The 12,433-nt window shown below is 56.0% G+C and overlaps 1 protein-coding gene across 2 annotated transcripts; it reads left to right on the forward strand.

Annotated features, from left to right (window-relative positions):
- The first annotated feature begins 228 nt into the window (after positions 1 to 228).
- Positions 229 to 12,425, forward strand: CAMKV (CaM kinase like vesicle associated). 2 transcript variants are annotated; one of them, XM_046675179.1, is made up of 12 exons: positions 229 to 294; positions 7,998 to 8,106; positions 8,203 to 8,334; positions 8,508 to 8,582; positions 8,798 to 8,936; positions 9,080 to 9,200; positions 9,352 to 9,427; positions 9,525 to 9,661; positions 9,823 to 9,901; positions 10,133 to 10,220; positions 10,515 to 10,626; positions 10,729 to 12,425. In XM_046675179.1, exons 2-12 carry the CDS (start codon positions 8,012 to 8,014, stop codon positions 11,094 to 11,096), a joined length of 1,422 nt encoding a protein of 473 aa, XP_046531135.1. In that variant the 5' UTR covers positions 229 to 294; positions 7,998 to 8,011; the 3' UTR covers positions 11,097 to 12,425. The 2 variants fall into 2 exon arrangements, with proteins under 2 accessions (XP_046531135.1, XP_046531125.1); XM_046675169.1 differs by having other exon boundaries at positions 10,515 to 12,425.
- The last annotated feature ends 8 nt before the right edge of the window (positions 12,426 to 12,433 follow it).

Genomic DNA, 12,433 nt, shown 5'->3' on the forward strand with positions numbered 1-12,433 from the left:
GGTCCGCCACCCCTCCTCAGCCCACCTTTGAGTGGGATTCCAGCCTCAGGCTCCGCCAGGGTCGGGGCGGGGCTGGCTGAGGGAGGCCCCGCCCCCAGCCCGCCCCCGGCCCGGGGTGCGAATCCGGTGCGGACGAGCGGCGGGAGATGCTGGAGGTTCGCGAGCCGAAGCGGCTGCAGCTGGCGCCGCGTCTGCCCCGCGTGCCCGGAGCGGATTCTGCCCGCCGCCCCCGGAGCCCTCGGCGCCCCACTGAACCCGCGATCGCTTCCTCCCTGTGACCGACCGGCGCTGCAGGTGCGGGGCGGGCTGGGCGGGGGCGGGGTGCCCCTCGAAGGCGCGTTTTGGGGATCTTGGGGGGATTGGGTCTCTGGCTCAAGGTTCGGGTCGCCGAGTGCGCGGAGGCGCCGCGTGGGCATGGGGTCCTGGCGGGGGCCGGGCACGCGTGCTCTGTAGATCCGAGGGTCGGCATGAAGGGTTGGGCTAAAGTTCCTCGTCACCTCGAACCTATCGGGGGTCCCAGGGAAAGCCTCTGAGACTCAGGTCCAGGCGAATCTCCCCTCCCTGCCCGTCCCCCCTACTACCCCGCTTTCTCGCTGGGCTCCTGATTGTGAAAACATTAACCCTCGAACATTCGTGGTACCCCATGGGGGTAGGGGCCAAGAGCTGAGCCATCTCTCCTGACTCCCAGAGCCGCCTCCAGCGCCTCCCAACTGCCCCCGGGCCTCCTCCCTCCCGCAAGGCAGTCACTAATTTCCATGACAACGGAGAGTTCTTTATGGGCGACAACCTGAAGGGGGCTGGGCGGGGCTGCCGCGGGGTGGGGGAGGAGGCTCCAAGCCCCTGGGGACCAGCAGCCCCGCTAGCCAAGATCCAGCTTCCAAGCCTTAATGTGGGGGCCAGCCGGGGGTGCGAGGCTCCGACCCAGCGCTGCGCGGTGGGGGTGGGGGACGCACATGTTTCTGCTGGGAGGTGCGGGGCTTGGTGCTCACACGTGTGCCTCCCGCATGTGTGTTGCTGTGCCAGCGGGGGCGAGTCAGCAGCGCTGGAGAAGGGGGTCAGGGTGGCATCACGGTGGGGAGCAGGGCTCCTGGCTGGGGGTGGTGGACAATGAGCAAGTGAGTTTCTGCCTTCCCCAGCTTGTAGCGTCTGCCAGAGACCCTGGGCTCTCCCAGCCCCTCGTAGCTCTGCCAAACTGCTTTTGTCCACACCCTCTAGGCAGAGCCTGCTCCACCACATTCTCTCCTAGGGATCAGGGCCCTCGTCTCTTACCGAGAGCTCAGTCTGCAGCAGTCCAGCCCTTGTCCTGCCACCCTCCTCCAAAGCCCAGGCTTTGAGCCCCCAGGACCAAGTGCAGAGAGCCCCCTCCCTCACTCCCAGTTGATTCCTGTCAGCTTTAGCCATCAGCTGGGCCCCAGTTTTCTCAACTGGGAAATGAGTGTTTCCACTCCCCTCAGTGTCAGCCTGGGCCCTGGGATGGGGCAGGGGTCTCCCTTTCTTTTACAGCATTTGATGTGGACCCCCAGGTGCCATAGGCTGCCTTTCCCATATCTGCTGCTGGCCTCCTCTCCAGCCCATGCCCTGGCCACCACTCACGAGCAGTCCTTGACCCTGGGAGAAAGCTACAGAGTCCATGATCTCTGTCTAGGGAAATTGAGGCATGGGGGCGAGGTGCTGTGCAGTTGTTATCCTGTTTCTGGGTTGCTTGGGATGCTGTTTCTGGCCCTCCTAACAGGATCCACTGTTGGGGAGGAGAACGGCAGTGGTTGGGAATTAGGCTGAATTGCAAGAGGGGCCCTGGGGACCGGAGGCCTGACAAGGACAGCAGATTGGGGCGGGGGGTGGCACACGGCTGGGGAGTCTAGGCAGAGCTGTGCCAGCTGAGAGGAGGGGCTGGAAAAGGAAGCCGGGTCTCCAAGCTTCATTTCCATCCCCCCAAGCTTGTGCCTGCGACATGTTGGACCTGCCTTACCTAAGCTGCTGTGATGACAGGGAGAGGGGCTGAGGAACTGTTCTGACTGAGGGGACCGTAACAGCTGGCCTCTTCCCCACGGCTACAACTGTGCCTCCCACACCAAGTCCAGTGCATGTCTAGGGGATACAAGAGGGTTCAGTCTCAGAGGTCCAGGCACCAGGGGCAGCTCCTGGCCCAGGTGTTCAGAGCACATGGCCATGGAGAGCTTAGGGCTCTGCTGCATACCCATAGGCCCCTTCAGAACCCCCTGCCCACCCTCCCCTCCTGTGTCTTTGTGCCTGTGTGCCTTTTCCTCTGTTGCCTTTTTGCTCCTCTTCCATTGTAGCTTCTGTCTTTGTCTTCCTGTGTCCCTGCCCCCCCCCCCCCCCCCCCGCCTTTTCTAAAATCTCTTGGTTCCCCCACATCCTCTTCCTTATGGGGACCAGGGTCACAGAACCCATTGGGAAGGAACCAGGCCAAAGTCTGAGGGAATTCTTGGAGAAGGGGTTTGGCTGACATCCCTACCCCCCTTGTTTTAAAACTTCCATCACCATAGCAACCCTTTACTCTGTGGCCTTCCCCAGCGTTTCCTCTCCTTTACCCACAGGGAAGTGGGGCTTCCAGTGGATTTTCCTTCAGGGGTTCAAAGATTGGGACCTCAGGTGCCTGGGAGGGGCCAGTTGGCTCTTGGCTCTGCCCGAACGTTGAGGGCTGAACTTTTCTGGAGGCAGCACTGGACTGTGTGCCCACCCCCAAGACTGGAGAAATCTTCCTTTCCATGCTCCCTCATTAGATGGGAGAGAGTCAGCAGCAGGAACAATGGACTATGATGTAACTAGAGCCTGAGGCCCAGCCAGGGGAACCCCCTGCCCAGTTCCCTGAAGCAATTGGACACTGAGCTAGAAGCTTGGCTCTGGTTCCTGACACCAGACCCTGAGAGTGAGGTCTTTATTTCTCCCTGTCCTGTGAGTGAGGCCTCAACCGTGGGCCAGGCAGGGCGTGGGCCTATGCATGTCCATTGCAGCAGGAAACCCAGCCCCAGTCTCTGAGAGAGGAGAGCATAGAAGAGGAGGGGGGTTGCCTGCAGGCTGGTGTTCACAGCTGCATTAAATTGGGAGATGTTGCCCACAGCTCTTGGGAGATAGCTGGAGGCCTCCTGGGCCCCTCATGGCCTCCCTAGATTTACTGCAAGCTCTGGAGCCCCACGTGGCAGAGGACCAAGGTAGCAGGAATCTCCTGTTTATGGCTATGGAAGGTGGGGTCCGAACAAGGGCTCCAGTGTAGGACATCTGGGCCTCTGGAGCTGGCCTCTGTCCCACTCAGTCTTCCCCTGGGCCAGGCATGCCTTAGGCTTCAATAAGCAGGGCACCAATAGGCAGAGGTTGCCTGAGGCTCAGTTGCCTGAGCCCAGGGGTCAGACTTGAGCAGGCATTAACTGGAGAGTGCTTGGCCCCTAAGCTCCCTTAACACCTGCTGGAGGGGCAGTGGCAATGCCAGGCTCTGCACACCCCCAAGCTCCCTTTGGACAACCCCCTGTGCACCCCATTCAGTTTCTCTGCAGAGAATGGAAGGAGCCACGTCTCTAGGGAAATGGCTGCTATGGGTCTCCTGTGCCCTCCCTTGTCCCAGTGTGGACCTGAGGCAGAGCCTAGGTCCTGTGTCTCTGGGAGGAGAGCTCTCCACTATTGGGTGTTGTGTCTGAGCTGTCTGGGCCATGGGGGTGAGAAATGCAAACCCTTTTCTGCCTGGCCTTCCACTGTTCTTGAAGCTGTCCCTTGGCTGCTCCTCCCAGCTTTGGGGCCAAAGCCTTCCTTGCAAGCAGGTGCCAGGGGCTTGGTGCACACAGCAGCAGCCTCCCAGGCAGCAGCAGTGGGTAGCAGATGGTAGAGAGGGTGAGCGTGGAGGGGACTAGGGCACTAGTTGGAAGCAGGATGCCCCTTTCTCCTCTTCATCCTGGGGCCAAGTTAGGGGTGGCGGCAAGTGAGTTCACTTAGACTGGTGAGGAGAAGCAGTGACTGGCTGAGATCAGGGTAGCCATGGTAGAAGGGAGGCAGATCTGTCCCTGTGCCAACTACGAAGCTGCAGGACATGGCTCCTGGCTGAGGTGACTATGAGCAGAGGCCTGGATTTCCTTAGTGGAGACAGATCCCGAGACCAGCCCTGGGTCCCTGTGGGCACGAGTGCATATACATGGCAAAAGCTGGGCCAAGATCAGGGACAGGCATATACAAAACTTCCTATGCCATGCGGCAGAGCAGGGAGCTGTTGATATGGGGTGGAGGGAGGTGGAGGTTGTGGAAGGTATCTCAGAGAAGGGCCATTATCTTGAGCATCAGGATTGTTTTAGACAATTTGTGGCACAAATAACCGTATAATGTCAGAAACCACAATGAAAGAAGATTCAGCCCTGGTCTCAGCACCTAGCTCATATGGAGGTGGCTCCACGGGAGGCCAAGATGGGCAGTGCCCTTGCCAGTGCCCACACTTCCTGCCATTGCGCAGACACAGTTGAGCTGGCGAGTCACCTGTTGTTGGATGTTTAGGTAGTTGCTGATTTTTTTTTTTATGTTATAAATAACTGCCGTGACAAATAAGATACTGATGAGAGGCTTTGGGGGAAGGGCATTCCTGCCAGGGGGAATGGTGTAAGCAAAGCAAGAGAGCTGGGACATAGGTCCCTCCCAGCCCTCCTGGGGCACCTGCAGACTGAGATACCACCCTCCCACCCGGTACATGGCCCTTAGATTCCAGCCGGAAAGGGAATCACTGCATGTTAGAGTCATTGAGGGGACTGATGCAGGCCCCCTCCCCCAGATTGTTAGGGCATTAGAGATGGGTGGCCGGCAGTGGTGGGTGGCTGTGCCTCTACTCTTAGCTGTGAGAGTGGGATTCCAGCCACATGCTCCTCCCTGGCAGATGCAGGAACAGGGCTGTGACCGTGGTGGCAAAGACACGCAGTCGGGGATGATCTTCAAAGCTTCTCTTGTTTGCCTCTGCAGTGCCTCACAAGATGGCTTAAGCCCTGGCTTAAATCACGCCAATGAAATGCATTTGTGTTCCCTGAGCCCAAACAACCCAGATGAGGGAATGATGGAATTTGTTCCCTAATGCTGAGGGCGGATTTGAGGGAGCGCTTCCAGAGCTGTGATCCCTGGGAAGTGGGTGGCCTCTGCCTGGGAGGAAGCAAGGAGCAGCCAGAGCTGGCCATAAGGCTTGTGTGGGTCCTGGCCTCTCACCCTGGCTGACAGAGTCCCTCTGACCCAAGCTGCTTTCTCTCGGGGTGGCTTCCTTCCTTCTCTGCTAGCCTGTGGCTGTGAGTGACTCCAGTTAGGGAAGCATCTAGGTAGTCAAGGCCACAGCCCAGGCCTGTGCACAACAAGCACTGATCGGTGTGGAGGGAGAATATGCACAGTCAGCAGAGGCAGAGCAGTTTGAATGCAGCCTCTGTGCAGAGCTTTCTATAGCCCCAGTGTCACATTGATGATGTGTTATGGAGGCAAACTCTGGGTCAGGTTTGCAAAGGTCCAGACACTGTTACCAACTCCTCTCCTGAAGTTTACCTCTGAACAAGGGCTGTGAGTACCTTTTCCTTTTGGTGTTGGAGCCAGTCCACCCAGCACAGCAGGTATGGCTTAGGCTGGCAGGGCAGGGTTGCAGACCCGTGAGGCGCCATGCTCCAGGTACCAGAGTGCCTGGAACTCACTGCAGTCAGCTGCGTGTTGTCACCCTTGTGCCTGGAACACACACACCCCCGTCCCCTCTTCCCGCCCCCCCCCCCCACTCCTCGTCAGGGGCCCCTCCCCTGGACCTGACTGCCTAGGTCTCCCATGGGCCCTGGCAGTGAGGCACTAGGCAGGCTTGTCTTGTTTTTCCAGGCCATTACCCCTGCATGCCTCCTAGCAAATCCTTCCCCTCTAAGGCCTAGCCCTAATGCTGTTTCTTCCTCAAAGCCTTTCCTTGCCTCTTCAGCCAGGTTGGGGTTCTCTCTCTGAGGAATCCCCCAAGCCCTGTGCCTAAATGCAATATTTATTAAATCAATAAAAGTAATCATAGTAAAAATTCTAACAGAAAAATAATAAACGGTGTAAATCTGTCCCTCCAACACCCAATTCTTTGCCCCAAAGAGCACTCTTATTTTCTTAGATGTCCTTCCAGAAAAGAAGTTGAGTGTATTGAGTGTACACCAGTATATAAACTTTAAAAAATGTACCCAAACAGCGGCACCCTTCATCTGCCTTTCTGTCCCTTGCTTTTTCACCTGACAATGTATGTCAGAGACTGTCCTACAGCAGCACATTTCGATCTTGTTGTTAGTGTCATGGAGTGGATTCCGACTCCTAGTGACCCTGTGTACAGCAGAGTGGAACCCTGCTGGGTCTTTTTGCATCATCCTCTCACTCTCTCGTGCTGTGTCAGACAATACTCTGCTGCTATTCCTAGGGTTTTCATGGCAGTTTTTTCGGAAGTGGGTGGCCAGGTCCTTCTTCTAGTCTGTCTTAGCCTGTAAGCCCCGCTGAAACCTGTCCACCGTGGGTGACCCTGCCGGTGTTTGAAATAACAGCATAGCTTTCAGCATCACAGCAACACACAGCCACCACAGTATGACAACCGACCGATGGGTGGTATGGTTCCCTGACTGGGAAACGAATCAGCTGCGGTGAGAGTGTCAAATTGACTAGAGCACCAGGGCTGGCTACATTTTTATCTACTTTATTCTTTTTAATAGTTACCAAGTATTCTTAAGTATGAATGGCCATAATTTTTATTAACGTTTTTTTTTAAAGATTTTTAAATGTTTTTTCCTTTTGCTCCCCAAAGCCCCCCGGTACATAGTTGTATATTCTTCGTTGTGTGTCCTTCTAGTTGTGGCATGTGGGACGCTGCCTCAGCGTGGTTTGATGAGCAGTGACATGTCCACACCCAGGATTCGAACCAACGAAACACTGGGCCGCCTGCAGCAGAGCGCGCAAACTTAACCACTCGGCCACGGGGCCAGCCCCTATTAACATTTTAAAATTGTGAAATATAACAAAAATCCAGGAGTGTGCCCAAAAATTCTATGTACATTTTTACAAATTATTATAAAGCCAACAACTATGAAACCACCACTCAGGTTCAGAAATAGGCCCTCCAGAATCCTCCCATGTGTCCTGTCTCAATCACAACCCCTCTCTTTCTCTTGGAAGGACTCATGGTGCTTATTTCCTAGCTTTTCTTTACAGTTTTACCAGTATGTTTGCATCCTTAAACAGTGTAGGTTAGTCCTGCCAATTTTGAACTCTATATCAATAGAATCACACTATATATATTCTTTTGGGTCTTTTTCACTCAACATTGTGTTGGTGAGATTCATCATGTGGTTGGTTGTAGCTGTAGCTCCTTCATTTCCATTGCTGTGTAATACTCCATTGTGTGACTATACCACAATACATCCTGTTGTTGATGGATATTTGGGCTGTTTCCAGTTTTAGCAATTATGAATATTGTCTCTATGAGCATTCTTGTATGAGTGTCCTGCTGCACAAGTGTATGCATTTCTATAGAGCATATATTTAGCAGTGCAGTCGCTGGTTCATAGGGTATGTTCGACTTCAGTAGTTTTACCAAACTGTTTTTCAAAGGGGAGACTTGCTCTCTACCAGCAGTGCTCACGTTCTCCACATCTTTGCCAACACTTGGTATCTTCAGACTTTCAGAGACAATTATCTGATGGGTGGGTGGTGACAGCCCCCTTCATCTGTGTACTAGCTGAAATTTAAGGAAATTGTTTGATAATCTTTTTTTGAGCATATATAATGCAAAATAATTCCCTGGATGTCAGTCTAAAACCTTTTTCATAATCTGGGGCTGTTGTAGTTTAGGCAGCCAAGCTGAGTGGCTGGAGGTATGGCCAGAAAAACAGGGGTAGGAGCGCCTGGCCACCTTTCTGGTGCAGTCTCTGCCCCTGGCTTGGCCTGAGCCAGGCTGGTGTGTCCCAGAGGCAGGCTCTATGTTGTGGGGAGAAGAGGGAGTTGTATGGCTGAGCCAAACCCCATCCTACCCGCAGCTCAGAGCCCGGCAATGCCGTTTGGGTGTGTGACTCTGGGCGACAAGAAGAACTATAACCAGCCATCAGAGGTGACTGACAGATATGATTTGGGACAGGTCATCAAGACGTGAGTGCTGGGTCTGGTGGGCAAGGGCAGGGGAAAGGGGAACAGGGTGCAGCCCATGCTGAGGCCAGGGCTGAGTGGGGTGCCTGCTGGCTGCAGTGAGGAATTCTGTGAGATCTTCCGGGCCAAGGACAAGACGACGGGCAAGCTGCATACCTGCAAGAAGTTCCAGAAGCGGGACGGCCGCAAGGTGCGGAAGGCAGCCAAGAACGAGATAGGCATCCTCAAAATGTGAGTGTGAGGCCTGGGGGTGGGGTGGGAGGTAGCAGGGAAGGGCTTCAAGGGCAGGTGGCCTTAAGCAGTACTAGCCTCTGGCCAGTTAGTCTGCTGTGACCCATGGTGGCAACCAGAGCTTCTCTTAGGGGTTCACTCAGCCCTAACTATTGGTTCCTCTTTGCTGCCAGGGTGAAGCATCCCAACATCCTGCAACTGGTGGATGTGTTTGTGACCCGCAAAGAGTACTTCATCTTCCTAGAGCTGTGAGTGTGGGTCTGGGGTCCCGGGATTCCTCAGTCCCCAAGGCCTTTACCTGCTCTGCCCTCTACAGCCAGGGAAAGCCCACTTTCTGGACACTTGGGGTCCCAGGTCCCTGTGCCTTGCCCAGCCAGCTGCCTGGTATAGGGAGCCTGCCCAAGTGATCCTCCCCCCACCCCCGATCCTGCCCACACCAGGCTCAGGGGCTGGTGTCCCTCAGGGCCACGGGGAGGGAGGTGTTTGACTGGATCCTGGACCAGGGCTACTACTCAGAGCGAGACACAAGCAACGTGGTACGGCAGGTCCTGGAGGCTGTGGCCTACCTGCACTCACTCAAGATTGTGCACAGGAACCTCAAGGTAAGGCCAAGAATCAGGTCAAAGGGTCAGTTGGCAACTGCTCTGGGGCTGGGGTGGGCAGCATCTTGGGGTCTTGGTCTAGCCTCTGAGGTCTTCATGGAATCTTCCTCTGCCCACCCACATGCTATTCCTGTCTGGAGCAGCTGGAGAACCTGGTTTATTATAATCGGCTGAAGAACTCAAAGATTGTCATCAGTGACTTCCACCTCGCTAAGCTAGAGAATGGCCTCATCAAGGAGCCCTGTGGGACCCCCGAGTACCTGGGCAAGCAGGGGGCGGGGCTGGGGCAGGGTGGGAGAGAGCGTTCAAGGAGTGGCTCTGCGTAGGGAGGGAAGGAAGTCCCAGGAAGTGGATGTGAGTGTACCAGGCCTGGCTGGGCCTGATATTGACCAGCAGATGGACACTATGTTTGCAGCCCCGGAGGTGGTAGGCCGGCAGCGGTATGGACGCCCTGTGGACTGCTGGGCCATTGGCGTCATCATGTACATCCTGTGAGTGGATGGGTGGGGAAACAGGCTTGCAGCCAGGCAGGGTGGGGGCCTGTGCCATGGCCTTGCTTGGTGACCCTGCCCTTTGGCTCCCATGCAGGCTTTCAGGGAACCCGCCTTTCTATGAGGAGGTAGAGGAAGATGACTATGAGAACCATGACAAGAATCTCTTCCGCAAGATCCTGGCTGGCGACTATGAGTTTGACTCTCCATACTGGGATGACATTTCGCAAGCAGGTGAGGAGGTGCCCAGCATGTGAGTAGAGTGAAGGGTTGGTGTGGGGGACTTGTCTTCAGCCTCCTCTGCTGGACTCTGTTCCTACCCCTCAGCCCATTCATCACTTTTAGACAGCGAGATGGTGTGCCCATGACTAGCTTCTCCTTGGTTTTGTCCCCAGCCAAAGACCTGGTCACAAGGCTGATGGAGGTGGAACAAGACCAGCGGATCACTGCGGAAGAGGCCATCTCCCATGAGTGGTGAGCAGAGCCCAGGGAGGATGGGAGAAGAGGCTAGGGTTCCCTTGGCCTCTGTCCTCACACTTAGCAGTCCCCATTTTTGAGGCCCTGAGTGCGGGTTACAAGGCACCCAGAGCTCAGGCAGCCCAGAGAGTCTGCCTGGTAATCCCTGGATCTTACAAGGAAAGGGCTGGGCCGTCTCTGTGAAGGCCCATACCCCCTCAGATCTAGATGTACTTACACCCTTTCCAGGATTTCTGGCAATGCTGCTTCTGATAAGAACATCAAGGATGGTGTCTGTGCCCAGATTGAAAAGAACTTTGCCAGGGCTAAGTGGAAGGTAAGGCTTGGATGGCTCCCTTTCCTGGACTGATCCCAAGTGTTCCTTCTGGCACCTACAGTTTCTTGCCTGTTCACACCCCTACAGCCACACACAGTCTTTTCTTTAGCCATCAGGTATGGCTGTAGCCACTGTCATTACTGTAAATGGATGTGCTGAGCAGCTGGGTCCCTGGCCCTGGGGTGGTCAGAGGCAGCCAGGGGCACCATGGAATGGTCTGGGTTTGGCCTTTGCCAAGGAATAGATCCAGTTTCTGTCAGCCTCGTTCTGAGCCTTTCTCCACTGTCCTTTCAGAAGGCTGTCCGAGTGACTACCCTCATGAAACGGCTCCGGGCACCAGAGCAGTCCAGCACGGCCGCAGCCCCGTCTGCCCCAGCCACAGACACTGCCACCCCGGGGGCTACAGGTGGGGCCATAGCTGCAAGTGGAGCTGCCCCAGCCCCTGGGGGCAGTGCCACCTCAGCCACAGTGGGTGATGCTGCTCTTGCTGCAAAGAGTGATAATGTAGCCCCTGCAGACCGTAGTGCTACCCCAGCCACAGATGGCAGTACCACCCCAGCCACTGATGGGAGCATCACCCCAGCCACCGATGGGAGCATCACCCCAGCCACCGATGGGAGTGTCACCCCAGCCACCGACAGGAGTGTTACTCCAGCCACTGATGGGAGAGCCACACCAGCCACAGAAGAGAGCACCGTGCCCACTACTCAAAGCAGTGTCACACTGGCCACCAAGGCAGCTGCCACCCCTGAGCCGGCTTTGGCCCAGCCGGACAGCACAGCCCCAGGGGGCACAACAGGCCAGGCTCCACCCTCTAGTAAAGGGGAAGAGGCTGCGGGCTATGCCCAGGAGTCTCAGAGGGTGGAGACCAGCTGAGCAGGCAGGCTGATGGGGGGCAGGGAATGGGCAGGAGGGTGGGAGAGTGGCTGAGGGGCTTCTCACTGTACATAGAGTCACTGGCATGATGCCCTCGCTCCTCCCAGCCCCTCCCTCCCAGCGTGGGGCATGTCTGGGGGCCACGGGAGAGCAGTCTCATCTCCTGTGTGTGTGCGTGAGTGGTGGGCCGGCCAGAGGCAGGACTGGCCCCAGCCCCTGCATGGATTCCTTGTGGCTTTTCTGTCTTTTGCTAGCTTCACCAATTTCTGTTCCTTGTGGGATGCTGCTCTAGGGATACTCAGGAGGTCCCTGCTCCCTTTCCCCTTTCCTTTTTTGCCTCACAATTCCCCTAGGCAGGCCCTGCAGGTCCCATCCTCTCCCAGGCCCTAAACTTGGGTGGCCTTGCCCTAAGAGCTGGTCCTCCAGCGAGGCCCTGTCAGCGGTCTTAGGCTCCTGCACATGAAGGTATGTGCCTGTGGTATGTGGGCTGCTCTAGGAGTGGACACAGGCTGGTATAGAGAATGCAAAAGTCTAGGGCAGTATGCTTTAAGACAAGACTGGTCGTATGGCTAGGGGCACTGCTTGGTAGACATGGGGGTCCTCAGAAGTGAAAGAATGAGTAGGAGGGTAGAAGCTTCCATCTTTGTCCCAAGGAAGTCCCTCCCAAGACCCTTGTGCTGTTTCCTAGCCTCCTGGGTCCTGCAAGTAGGTTGGCCTGTGTCCTGAGTTTCATGAAACAGTAAGGGGAAGGAGAAGCAATTAGGATGTAGCAATGAGAACTGGGAGGGCAGAGTGCAGACCCAGCACCTAGTGTACCAGCCTAGCTGGCTCCTTACCCTGGGCCAAACAGGAAGGGCTGATATCCCCTGACTCTTCCCAGATAGGCCCACTCAGGCTCAGTCCACAGTCCTCTCTATCCCAGGGCGCCTGCCACACGGCAGTGTCCCATAGTCTGATTTGGGGTGTGCCCTTCATAGGGGCAGATTTTCGGGTCTCCTAATTCAATGACAAAATAGAGAGGAACCCCCTCTATGTCTATGACCCACTTCCCTTTCTATCAGGGCTTAGAGGCCCAGGTACCTCTGAGCCATGCTGACTTGCTTTTGCTGGGATGAGGAAGTGGAATAAGGCTCCCTAGTTTCCTGATGGAGGCTCCTGGCAGGTGCCCTTTGTCAGACCCCACCACAGCCTGGGCTGGCAGCCACACTGGTCCTGGCCCTCGCTTGGCACTCTGGTGGCAGTCCTGCCCTTCTCCCTGCATGCCTGTGGGTCTGCTCTGGTGTATGAAGGTCAGTGGGCTAACTGTGTGCCTGCTGAACCTGGCAAATAAATGTCAC

The sequence above is a fragment of the Equus quagga genome, chromosome 1 (assembly GCF_021613505.1).
Source record: "Equus quagga isolate Etosha38 chromosome 1, UCLA_HA_Equagga_1.0, whole genome shotgun sequence".
NCBI lineage: Eukaryota > Metazoa > Chordata > Mammalia > Perissodactyla > Equidae > Equus > Equus quagga.